Source organism: Aristolochia californica, unplaced genomic scaffold, assembly GCF_029961685.1.
Source record: "Aristolochia californica isolate CCGP_79_NKW_82.1479 unplaced genomic scaffold, dmAriCali1.0.hap1 SCAF_3, whole genome shotgun sequence".
In the NCBI taxonomy this organism is placed as follows: domain Eukaryota; kingdom Viridiplantae; phylum Streptophyta; class Magnoliopsida; order Piperales; family Aristolochiaceae; genus Aristolochia; species Aristolochia californica.
Window position 1 is genome coordinate 2,839,405 of NW_027181992.1, and position 11,752 is coordinate 2,851,156.

The 11,752-nt window shown below is 39.5% G+C and overlaps 3 protein-coding genes across 4 annotated transcripts; all 3 read left to right on the top strand.

Moving 5' to 3' along the window:
- The first annotated feature begins 1,716 nt into the window (after positions 1 to 1,716).
- On the top strand, positions 1,717 to 2,995 carry LOC137960460 (protein GL2-INTERACTING REPRESSOR 2). 2 transcript variants are annotated; one of them, XM_068808097.1, is made up of 3 exons: positions 1,717 to 1,769; positions 2,137 to 2,340; positions 2,477 to 2,995. In XM_068808097.1, the coding sequence occupies exon 3, from the start codon at positions 2,513 to 2,515 to the stop codon at positions 2,834 to 2,836; it is 324 nt and encodes a 107-aa protein (XP_068664198.1). In that variant the 5' UTR covers positions 1,717 to 1,769; positions 2,137 to 2,340; positions 2,477 to 2,512; the 3' UTR covers positions 2,837 to 2,995. The 2 variants fall into 2 exon arrangements, with proteins under 2 accessions (XP_068664198.1, XP_068664197.1); XM_068808096.1 differs by lacking the exon at positions 1,717 to 1,769 and having other exon boundaries at positions 1,827 to 2,340.
- A 2,052-nt stretch (positions 2,996 to 5,047) lies between these two features.
- On the top strand, positions 5,048 to 9,618 carry LOC137958787 (ubiquitin-conjugating enzyme E2 variant 1C-like). Its single transcript, XM_068805918.1, has 4 exons — positions 5,048 to 5,210; positions 7,622 to 7,761; positions 7,855 to 7,980; positions 9,148 to 9,618. Exons 1-4 carry the CDS (start codon positions 5,177 to 5,179, stop codon positions 9,286 to 9,288), a joined length of 441 nt encoding a protein of 146 aa, XP_068662019.1. The 5' UTR covers positions 5,048 to 5,176; the 3' UTR covers positions 9,289 to 9,618.
- Positions 9,619 to 10,387: 769 nt separating this feature from the next.
- LOC137959236 (probable CCR4-associated factor 1 homolog 11) lies at positions 10,388 to 11,677 on the top strand. Its single transcript, XM_068806609.1, has one exon. It carries the CDS (start codon positions 10,479 to 10,481, stop codon positions 11,361 to 11,363), a length of 885 nt encoding a protein of 294 aa, XP_068662710.1. The 5' UTR covers positions 10,388 to 10,478; the 3' UTR covers positions 11,364 to 11,677.
- Positions 11,678 to 11,752: the final 75 nt, after the last annotated feature.

Below are 11,752 nucleotides of genomic sequence, written 5' to 3' on the forward strand. Positions count from 1 at the left end.
TTAGGGATCAGAACAGACTAAATTTAGTTCAGATGAAAATTTTAATGAGTTCATCTTAGACTTTAGAATCAAATACATATTGCAGAGAGCAAGTGAATATAAGTGAAAGAATAGAAGGCAACTCTTGTCTGTCCAGTCCTAGTAAAGTCAGGATAAGTCAACAATCAGTTACATCATTTGTATTTTCCGTGGTTAAACAAAAAAGAAAAGGAAAACACAGTCATTTAAGGGGGAGTTGGTGAGCAATTCATAGTTTTTCGTTTTTTTTTCTTTTTTGTGGAGTTGGTGGATTCCTTGTTCATGCGAAAGACTTGTTTTTTCAATGCCTAACCGGCCTACTTTACAAGGAAAAATGCCTTCTGGAATTGAATGACGAGATAAAGAGTTGGGATTTACTAAAACAAAAGAATAAATAGACCTCATGAGATTACTCCAACCCTTCTTCAAACATTCAGAGTCATGAATATATAAAGGCTGAAGAAAGGTCATAGCACCCACCATTGTATTTATGATAGGTTTGATTCAACATAATGGGCTTAGAGGCAAACCCTTGACCAACAGCTCAAGTTTCAGCTTCTTCTCTATCCCTCGTCTTCTCCTATCATAATTACCAGTTAAACTTGACCCAGATTCATAATCACCGGCTTCAACCCATGAGAAAGTTCTCACCCGTTTCCGTTCCTGTTGGATTAATAAAACCCAGATTGAGTAGATTAAGCTCTTCCATTAATGGAGGAGCCCAGTCAACTGCTTTGCATTAAAGAGCTCCTTTCTGGTTAGCTCATCTTTCTGCTTTCTTTTTTTCTGCAATCACCTTGAATCTGTAAGATATTAAATTGACGGCTCCTGGTTGCATGATGGGTGGCAGAATTCTTTGTTTTTGTTTTCTCTCAATCCCATTTTAAGTTCTCATCTTCGCCTTTGACCCGCCATTCAAATTTCTCTCGCTTCTCTTGCGATTAAACTAAAGAGAAGAAAAACAAGAACTGTCAAAACGTTGTAAATTAGAGGAAGGCGTCCTTTCTCGTGAAGCGAACAGCCGCCTCCGTGTCATGATGCAAAGACCACCAGGCCCCCTACGACACACGATCCGGCCGTAGTGACCTTTGATTTGGTGGGTCCGATGAATGGAACTGTCGGTGGTGATCGGGGTCTATCGTGATTTTCTGCCGTGCGATCGTCTAAATAGGACGGGTCCCACGTATTCATATACAATGTGAAAGAAAGAGATCCCGGAGGCGCATCGTTCCTTGACTAGGGGAGGCGTATGCGTATTTATGAAGGGTTTTTTAAGGACAAAATAAAAAAAAAAAGTAATTGTGGTCGAAATTTACGTAAAATGGTCTGGCAGAGTGCGACACGTGATAAGAGAACAAGGCATGAGTAACGCCTCAACTCGGTTGAGTTTTTAATTTGATTTATTAACTACGAGATAAACCTCTAATAAATGACCTCTTCAATTGAACTCATGATTTCTGCAGTAATTTCTCGCATAGGAACCATCGCCTTGAGTCGACTCGGTGCCGATCGCTCGATGGGATTGTTGCGAACAGGGGGCAACAGAACGTTGAAGACCATGAGTCGGACGAGTGAGGAGATGAATTTGAACGGGGGGATGGGAAGCGCGTGCGGCGAGACCGGGGAAGTCGCTGTTTCTTCTCTCTCTATAAATTTTGAAACAGAGGAGAAGAGAGAAAACAAACGGGAGACAGAGAGAGGGAGACTGGAGTGATCTCTCTTCCATTTTCTTACTCCCTTTTGCTTCCTTTGTAAGCAGCTCTTCCTCTCTTTTTTTTCTTCTGTTTTCAGTTTTCTGTTTTTTAATCCGAATTAGCTGTATATTTTTCTCTGTTTCGTATGAATCAATCACCGATTACTTGAGCAATGAATGAAGACGGGCTGCGCTTGTAATTGCAATATTTACTGCAATTTTTTTCTTCCTCCAAAAACATCTTGGGATTTCTCCACAATCAATACATTTCCTGTCCTCAATTTTTTTCTTCATCTTCTTCTTTCTTCTTCTCTCTCTTACCTTTTTTTTAATTAAAAAATAAAAAATAATTAATAAAGGAGCAAATTCCCTTCACCTTCCTTGAGACTTCCTTATATATAATGGCCTCACTGCAAATCGAGCAGCAACAACATAGGACTTGTCGTGGAGTGGCTCCTCCAGCACCATTAGACCGGAGTGTTTTTAGTAGGTCAACCATCACCGGCATCCAGCGAGCCGTGCCTCCTCTCACCCTTCATCTCTTCCACTCCGGTCTCGACTCCTCCGTCGTCGAATTAGACGAACCTTCTCCTCTACCTTTAGGCTGCCAAAAATTCCTCAATCTTGAGGTATATTATCAATCTAATGGCCTATGGTTCATGTAGATCGCATCATTACTCCTTAGTTCTGGGTGCTTTGAGATCGTCTTATAGACTCATGTTTCTCCGTGTTATGTTAATTTGATCTTATTTTGTGAATCACCAGACGGGCTCAATCTACTACAAGGGGGAAGAAGAAAAGATGAGCCGGAACGGGAAGAACCCGAAGCTGGAGCTGAACCTGAACCTGAACATCTCTCCGCCGGACCGTGCGAGGGGGGTCATGGAGTCCCCAAAAGGGTCGTCGTCTTCGTCTTCATCGCCGAGCTCGTGCGTGTCATTGGAGACGGAGAACAGCCCGGAGGCAGGGTCAATGGTGCTGGCCGGCTGCCCCAGGTGCCTCATGTACGTGATGCTCTCCCAAAAAGACCCCAAATGCCCCAAATGCAAGAGCTCCGTCCTCCTCGACTTCCTCCAAGAAAACAACAATTACTACAGCAAGCACAGCAAAGGCAGCAAGAGCTAAGCAAGCTCATCACAAAGCTTCTCTCCTCACAGTTTTTCTTTCTTTTTCTTTTCCTTTTTTTTAATATATTTTTCATACTTTTTTCCTTTTCTCTTTTGTGATCCTGTGTCTTCTTTTTGCCTTTTTAATTTTTCGAATATAGATGTCTGTTACTCTTTCCTTCGCTCTTTTTGTTCTGCTCTCTCTTTTCCGGTGACAGGATGTAAACTGGCTAACTTTAACTGTCTCAATTATCTGAAGAAAACAGTTAACTTCCTTTCCTTTTCCTCCGTCTTCTTTTCCTGAATCGCACTAGTTTACCATTTGTTAGCTTCTACAGAATCTTGATAATCTGAATTCTATTCAACTGGACTTCCTCCCCTGATAACCAGAGGTATATGCACACAGCATTGGTGTATGTGCGAGTGCATATAGAGATGGACTGATTGATTATGGGATGAGATTAAGTGAAGAGAGGGATGAAGTGATTATGTGGATAGGTAGTTCGTGCATTGAAAAGAAGGGATATTTTGGATTGAAATTCCATAAAAACAATTAAATGCGATAGTAATTAGACGGTTGAGAATTATGAGTGGATTACGTCAGATGATAAATACAAATTTATTTCTTCTTTCCCTTGTTTGTAAATATACACTCTAAACACTTATTGCGACCCTCTCCAAACACCCTTTGTCTTCTTCTCCTTCAACCCTTCTTCCCCCATTCCCACTGCTTTTCTCACACATCTCCGCTCTGTAACGCCCCATAAAACCCTCGAGAGAAACTGGCAAGGGAAGTCGGTTTTGGTGATGATGGTGGGGACGTAAGGGGGGACTCCTACTCCTGCTAGGCTGCTACTGCTCCTGCCTGCATGGTTAGGAATGATCCGGAATGGGCGTATACACCCAAACAGTGTGTACTTCCCTGGACATTGAATGTATTGGTGGGTTTTTGGTTATTCTATCTGTCTCGTTTGATACAGACTCTGTGTTTGTTTATTGTAGAGCATCAAACGCTACCTGCACAAATGTAACAGACATCCGAGGAAGAGAGTGAGAGATTGCAGTGAAATTTGTAGACACGATTCTTCTGGTTTGGACGAGGCTTTCGGGGCCCCTGAGATGGCATCTGGAGAACATATTCCTTTCTGTTTGTTTTTTCGGCTTCTCTTTTGTCGATTGGGGTGGAGGGAACGGTTTACTGATCGTGTTTGTTGGATGAAATCAATTTAGATGAAGATCGATTTGCACTGATCGTGGAGAAGGACGTAAGACTTAAATATATATGAATTTTTAATGACATAAAATTCATAAGATAAATATAAACGGAAGCAAAGATCATATCTCCTTCTATATGTTTCAGATTCTGTAAATCTCTGTTCTCTCTGTTTGGCGCTTATAATCTCTAAATACTCATCGACAATGGCTAAATTGAAGGATAATTGAGTGTCGAGATATGAGACAAAAAAAAATGATCTAAAACCAACCTCCCATCAATGTTCTTTATGACGTCGTGTTATCGAGAGACCACCTTTACGAGAAACCGTTTCTTGTGATAAAACGGTTAACAAAGGATTTTTGTTTCCATGGCTCCATTTTTCTACAATTATTAAACATTTTGAATAAAACCCTAAAAGAATATTTCGTGAATTCTAATTCTCTTTCATAAAAAGTAGATGGATTGCAGACTCTCACCAAAGTTGTAATTAAACCAGGAAATTAGTTTCACTCTTAAGTGACTAGTCATTTTTAAGATAAAATCAGACTCACTTTTAAAGTGTATCAAAAAGTAAGACATTTGTTTGTTCTATCGAATTTAAGTCCCATTGAGTTTGTTCATTGGACTCAATCCTAACACTTGATTCGTGCATTACACCAAAGTCAAAAAAAATATTTACATTTTTTATGAAACTTAGATTATTTGTACAAATTGAGATTCCTGAAAATGCAGATTCTTATTTAAAGGTTGTATGTATGTGTCATTACTTAATTCTAATAAAAATTAGATTATTTCTAATGATTTTTCTGTATTATTTCTCTTGTGTTAGTGCTTCCACTGTTTTATTTTAGTAATATTTTTTTTTATTCCTTTTGAATTTTGTAATAAAAAAATTATTTTCTTTTTTACCCATTTTGGCCCTTTCGCTTCTACTCTTTGCTGGTCGAACGGAGAGCTACCTTTTTGGCTTTATTCCTTCCCACTCCCTCAACCTTTAGCAGGGTCTTCCCCTCTTTATTCTCGCTTCAATTTGCTTAGTCTCTCTCTCTCTCTCTCTCTCTCTCGTTTCCTTTCTAGATTCTTAGAACTCGGACTCTCGAATTCCTCCGTGGTCAGATCGAAGGACAGAACTCTCTGAAACCTATGACGATTGGCTCCGGAGGATCGGGTGTTATTGGTAAGGCTCCGTTTAAAAATATAATTATGTGTTTAATTGTCTTGTTTTTTTTCTTTTTCTTGTCAGTGTCTCTCATGAAACTTTCAGAGTTTGATGAATAGATCGCATAAGGCTGCTCTTAGTGCCCATTTGCTTTGATGGGTTATTTTTCTGAGTCTTACATTTTTGTTCCTTCTGTACTTCTTTTTAAGGATCATGCTAGGCTTTTGGAATCTTCCTGTGTGACACTACACTTAATAAGAAGCTCTTTCTGTGATTGGAGGGAATATTTTGATTCATGGATTGGTCCTGCCTTATTTGTCACTGGCTTTCTCATTTTTTTTTGTTTTTCAGTTCTGCTTTAGTAGGTTTTTGTTTTTATTTCTATACATAAAAAAGTGTAAAAATGTGGTCATGGGTTGGTATTTGACTAAATTTGGGTCTCATGTTTTTATATTTATACTGGTTTGAGAAAACTATGAATTTCATGCGAATGGTTGCTTCCTTTTCTTCCATGTATGTCATCAGTGGTCACTTCTAAGAGTGAATGTTACTTAATTCTATTTGGATTTCTTCATAAGCTACGACTCACAGATCTTTTTAAGTGGGGAGATGGTCGCATTCTGTGTAGTTTTCTTATTGCATGTGCCAATTTTTTTATTTTTTATTTTTTATTTTGGACCCTGAGGGTGGATTATAGAGGTTTCCTTAGTGAAGCGGTATTTTGAAGTGTTTAGACTAATCTAACTGCTGGTCTTGCCGTTAAAGCCTCACTGATTCATTGATGTTGTAATTCTTCTTGTATTTACTATACATTATAAAGAATCTTAATCTCTCATTTTTCTAAAAATGGCTTATAGATGTACGTTTGTTTGCTGTCACGAGAACCTTCTTTTTTAGTCTGTTAGAATTCCAAAAACCTTAATTCTATTAAGAGGCCATGTAAGAATCTTAAGCTTCAACTATTTTTACATAACAGTGAACCATGTAACATTTTCAAAAAGAAATTCAGTTACAACCATTATGGAATTCAAGGAAAGCACCCCATCTCTTGTTGTTTATTTGTGCGAGGAATCAGATTAATATATCCAGTCCTTTTTAATTTTTTTTTTCCCTTTTTTTAACATGATTGTCATCTTTTTTTGTTTTAATTTCTGCATACTGTCTGTGTTGTTCACTACCTTCTTTTTGGATATGTTTCTTTTAATTTCCGTTGCTTCTTTTTGCTATAAAACAAATCTCTGGTCGTTAAGCTTAGCTTCGATCAAGTGGGCTTTTGAAGTTTAGAAAATATATTAGAATATGACGAAAATAAGAGAGAGGGAGAAGAATGGCTCAGGCTTTCGAAAGAGAAAGAAATCTTCGATTGCCATGGATAAGGCAGCCCTCCTCTTTAAATATATAGAACGGTTCTCTTGTGCAAACTAAAGCTGGAGTGTATGTTTGGCAGCACATTTACCTGCTTCATTGTCTAGTTGAATATATTTAGATAATTGAAATTTAGAAGCAATGGTTTTGGGCATCTACTTAGACACTAAGATGATTTTTGGCACTGTGGACCTTTAAGTGAATGGTAATGGGGTAGTATGCACGTTTTCCCAATTAATTTTGTTGCCGGTATCTTTATGCAAGTAAGTTATTTGTGTACATAGCTGTTCATATTAGCATTTTCCAGAAAGTAGGTTTCACACATTCTGGTGCCTACTATATAGTGGGTTATACAAAAAGTCTTGTTTCTGCTTTAGTGTTTGTAGTGTTGCATCTTATTAGCAGCAAATCTTGTAATTTGCAATTGTTCATGTAACCTTTTTTCAAAATTAACCTGGTTATTTGAATAAAATTTGCCTTTCTCCAAACAAAACAAGATTAACCTGGTTATTGTATAAATCATGAATGTATCATCTTCAAAAAAAATTAAAAGAAATGAATGTACCATGGGTTATGATAGCCATTCCACTGAATTAAAATCACCACCTTTCATTTGAAAAAAGATACCCACATCTCTATCAGGCAACTGTGGAAGTTATAAGTTGACTTACTTTACTATATACTGTTTGACATGCATAATTCTTAATGCAACTTACTTTCTTTAGTGATGTTGCTATATAACACAATGTTCCCCTCGGATAAGGTTTACCTGATACACTATCAGGTGCCTGAAATTCCTGGAACTGTATCAAGCTTCTCAAAATCCTGTAGTACATATGACCCGATACTTACAGGTGTTATGGCAAACTATGATCATCAGGTTGTTGCATTGCGTATAGTATTTTTCGAGATCTGTAATCTGTTGTTTGTGCATGTGACTGTACCTAGTATGATGTATAAATAAGGAAATTGGTTGACTTTGTTCTTTAATTGTTTGGATAATATAATTCTTAATCTTAATGATTGCAAAGTAATATTTATGGGTTTTACATCACATTGTGTAGTTCCTCGGAACTTCAGATTGTTAGAGGAACTTGAACGCGGTGAGAAGGGTATTGGAGATGGGACTGTTAGCTATGGAATGGATGATGGGGATGACATTTACATGCGGTCTTGGACGGGTACCATCATTGGGCCTCATAATGTATGGATTTACTGCTTCAATTTATCTTTGGTTTGAATATCACTATTCTTTATTTTGGCTCTTTCTCTTATGCATGCTATTGTTCAATTGCAGTCGGTCCATGAAGGTCGCATTTATCAACTGAAGCTCTTCTGTGACAAAGATTATCCTGAAAAGCCTCCTAGTGTTCGTTACCATTCAAGAATCAATATGACATGCGTCAACCATGAAACTGGCGTGGTAATTAGTTGTTTTCTGGACCGATAAAAATAAAGCATAAGAAGTAGCTGACTATAAACCTTCAATTCCTTTTCTCTACCTGGCAAAAATACTTCCCATGATGTTGGATGGTGAATTGGATGGGAAAGTGGTATACCTATGAAACCAAAGGTGTTTCATTGATGTTTTAGTGAATATTAACAGTATACCCTTGATTTTTTTACTGAATCATTTCACTTCCTCATTTTTTTTTGGAAGAATTATTATATAAAAAATGAACAATTTTGATAAGAAAATCTGCAAATATCTCTGTAAGATTGTCCTATTAAGTGGAGGCTCAGAAAATTCTAAAAAGTAAGAGGCCATCGTTTAACATTTGAGGCAAATTTGTGGTTGTGAGAGCTGCATCTGTTAGCTTAGACATGAGCAGTTAATTTATGCAATAAAGATGTCATCCAAATGACAACAAAATATTTAAAAAATGTACTTATATTTTGTGATTCATCAGTGTGAAGATTTTTGTTATTTGTACCCCTTTCCTCGGTCTTTTGCATGTTCCATGCTGTGATAGCTCATCCAGAAGTATAGACTCTGAAATCACTTAATGGTGCGGCCCTTGTTGATCACATTTTCTTTCCCCTCTTTATCCTTCTTTGAATGTTGTGGACACACAGAGTGCACCGGAAGCCTGTCTGAGAATTCTGGGCAAAATTTCACAACAGGAACCCAACCATGTGACCAAATTTTTTTTACCAGTGCAATCTTTTAAGGTTGAATTCCAAATCATGGTGTATGAGGTTCTATGTCAGATGTGTGCACCTACAGTAAAGGTTTCATAAGCCAGTTGAATGTCATTGTACCTGTGTAATGCAAGTGTGTTTTTTAGGCACCAGAGAAAAGATGTGTAGTAACAATTGAGCCATGGCCCTTCATTGAGAACTGACATTAGTTCCGCTTAGCAGCTTTTTGCAAAGTAAAAGCAGGGACTCTTCGAAGGTGTTTGTCATTAACAACTGAAAAAACCATGAAATATGACATGAACGATTTATAAGATGATTGAAAGTTATCTCTTTGTAGTAATTGCAACTGTTTATTATCTGAGAAATAAAAAAACTGCTCTTCCATTTGACTATTTGTGGCAGTAATATTAGGACTTGTGACCTTCAGTGTTTAAACTGATATGTTCAGGTGGAAGCAAAGAAGTTTGGTATGCTTTCAAACTGGCAACGAGAGTACACAATGGAAGACATTCTGTCACAACTGAAGAAGGAAATGGCAGCCCCACATAACCGGAAGCTGGTTCAGCCCCCCGAAGGTACCTACTTCTAGTAGACAACAGGAAATAATTTATGTAGATGATAGAATATGTAAGGATTTAGTTGTTAGACTGCCGGAGTCCTATGAAATCAAAGGGCCCAGGACAGTTTACTACGATGTCATTGTTCGGAACACTCGATACTTGTTTTCTTTGCTCAGCTGTGTGGTGCAGGAATGGTGTTTGATGAATGGGATTGCTTGTGTGACATATAGAAGAAAATTCATGTAAACAAAGAAGAGATCTCTGTACTAAAAATTTTCTATCCATAATGCTCGGTATCAACCTCTTCAAACCCAAAACTTATTGTTGTTTTTATCATCATAGTAAGATTGTTTTTATGATGTGATCTGGAGCAGAATTCTTGGATATTTAAGAAAAAAAAAATTAGGCTATGATGGAGCAATCATACTGTTTAGATTTGGTTTGGTTTTCTTTTCTGGGGAAAAAGTTCTCCACTTCTGTGGCCTTCCCTGACAATAATCGATAACAAACAGACCATTTCAGTGCATGAAGAAATGAAGATAGTAGTGATTCTTGCAGTGTTGAGACCAAATTCCATTCCACAAATCAGTCCACTTTCGAGCGTGTTTGGGTCCAGTCTTTCATGGCGACTTCACGTCGACTCCCTTCCTTTTTCTTTTCTTTAATCTTCTCAGTCGACACGGTTTCCACGCTCAATTATTTTTTTCTTTAATGCTGTACCGTCAACTCAACACTGAAAACGAGTTACTGTCAGAAGGACTCAGACTAGTCACCGTGGGCTCGACTTTTCGGCGGCTTTCTCTTCGACATAACCATACGAGCAAAGAAGTGGGACCAACCAGAATCAAAATGGGCCCGGAGGCTTACGTGACCCGAGAAGCCCAAGTTGTGGAGGTGCAAATAGCTACGCTAGTGGAGAAAGACGGAGCGTCTTACGTGAATCACACGGTGAGTTTTGTAAGGGTACTAGGCGTTGGGGAGTCAAACCGAGCTAAGCGGGGCCCGCAAAGGTCGCACCTTCCAGATTCGACGAACATGAACCCGAACAGGAGTCGCCCTAATGCACCACGTTTCTTGTCTCCCCCTTCATGTTACCTTACTCTCTTCTCTTGTCTTTTTTATATAAGCCCTACCCTAACCCTAATCCTAACCCTATCCCCCCTTCCTCCCCCATCGCCACCACCTGTTGCGGCAGCGTCAACGAGGAAGAAAATAGGGTATGGGATCGAATCGACCGGGATTCATGGCTTCAGACGACAGTAATGAAGGTGCCAATGCCGAGGCGGACTCGATACCCATCGTGATTCGGACCGTCTTGGCGCATAACCTCGAATCGGAGTTTCGGCTCATCGCCGACGTTATTGATACGTTTTGCTTCATTTCCATGGACACGGAGTTCCCCGGCGTGGTCTTCCACCCCGGGGGTGACCACCCTGATTACCGGTACCGGTCTGATCTCCGGTACAAAACACTGAAATCGAACGTAGACGCGCTGAATCTCATCCAGGTGGGTCTCACCCTCTCTGATTCTTCGGGAAACCTGCCTGATCTTGGAACTGATTGCCGATATATTTGGGAGTTCAATTTTTCCGACTTTGACGTCTTCCGGGACGCGCATGCGGCCGACGCGATCGAGCTTCTGAAGATCAACGGCATCGACTTTGAGCGAAACCGTTCGGAGGGGGTCGACTCGCGGGAATTCGGCGCGTTGATGATGTCGTCCGGCCTCGTTTGCAACGACGAGGTCAGTTGGGTGACGTTCCACAGCGCCTACGATTTTGGGTACCTGGTGAAGATTTTGACAGGCAAGTCGCTGCCGGAGGACATGGGGGAATTCATGAATCTTTTGAGGGTTTTCTTTGGGAAGAACGTTTACGATCTCAAGTACTTGATGCGATACTGCGAGAGCCTGTACGGAGGGTTGGACAGGGTGGCCTCGGCGCTACAGGTGAACCGGGCCGTCGGGAAATGCCACCAGGCCGGGTCCGACAGCTTGCTTACATGGCATGTGTTCTTGAGGATGAGAGAGAAGTTTTTTGGGGACGGTCCGGCGGAGAAGCACGCCGGAGTTGTCTACGGATTGAATGAAATACTCAGCTACTGAAAGAAAAAGAAAGAAATTATACAGGATTTTTTTCATTTTTTCTTTTTTTGTCTCTGCCTTGGAGACTCTCTTGCACATTGTCATTCATTTTTCCGTATTTAAGAATATGAATCTGTAAGTACTTTTTTGATTAGACATTTTTTGGCAAAAAAATTTCTTGTGTTATTATTCCTTGGTGTTGAGAACAGAGCTGGGAAAGAGGCGATGAACCTCCTTCATCACTGTTCTCACGCGTAGCACAGAATCTTCATTTTTTCAGTTCGACCCTTGAAATAAGAAAGGTAAAATAATAGCCAAAGGGGATTCAAGGCTTATAATGTTTGGGTCAAGGGATTCAAGGCTTGTCAGCAAAGGCTGAAACCGCTGTTATGCTCACTATAAAGTATGTA

What these genes read in the sequence shown, in the direction of transcription:
- LOC137960460 (XM_068808096.1), top strand. Translation starts at nt 2,113, where the DNA reads ATGGCCTCACTGCAAATCGAGCAGCAACAACATAGGACTTGTCGTGGA. An exon ending in AAAAATTCCTCAATCTTGAG is followed by an intron (nt 2,341 to 2,476) that starts GTATATTATCAA and finishes GTGAATCACCAG; the next exon opens with ACGGGCTCAATCTACTACAA.
- LOC137958787 (XM_068805918.1), top strand. Translation starts at nt 5,177, where the DNA reads ATGACGATTGGCTCCGGAGGATCGGGTGTTATTG. An exon ending in CCATCATTGGGCCTCATAAT is followed by an intron (nt 7,762 to 7,854) that starts GTATGGATTTAC and finishes GTTCAATTGCAG; the next exon opens with TCGGTCCATGAAGGTCGCAT. An exon ending in TCAACCATGAAACTGGCGTG is followed by an intron (nt 7,981 to 9,147) that starts GTAATTAGTTGT and finishes TGATATGTTCAG; the next exon opens with GTGGAAGCAAAGAAGTTTGG.
- LOC137959236 (XM_068806609.1), top strand. Translation starts at nt 10,479, where the DNA reads ATGGGATCGAATCGACCGGGATTCATGGCTTCAGACGACAGTAATGAA.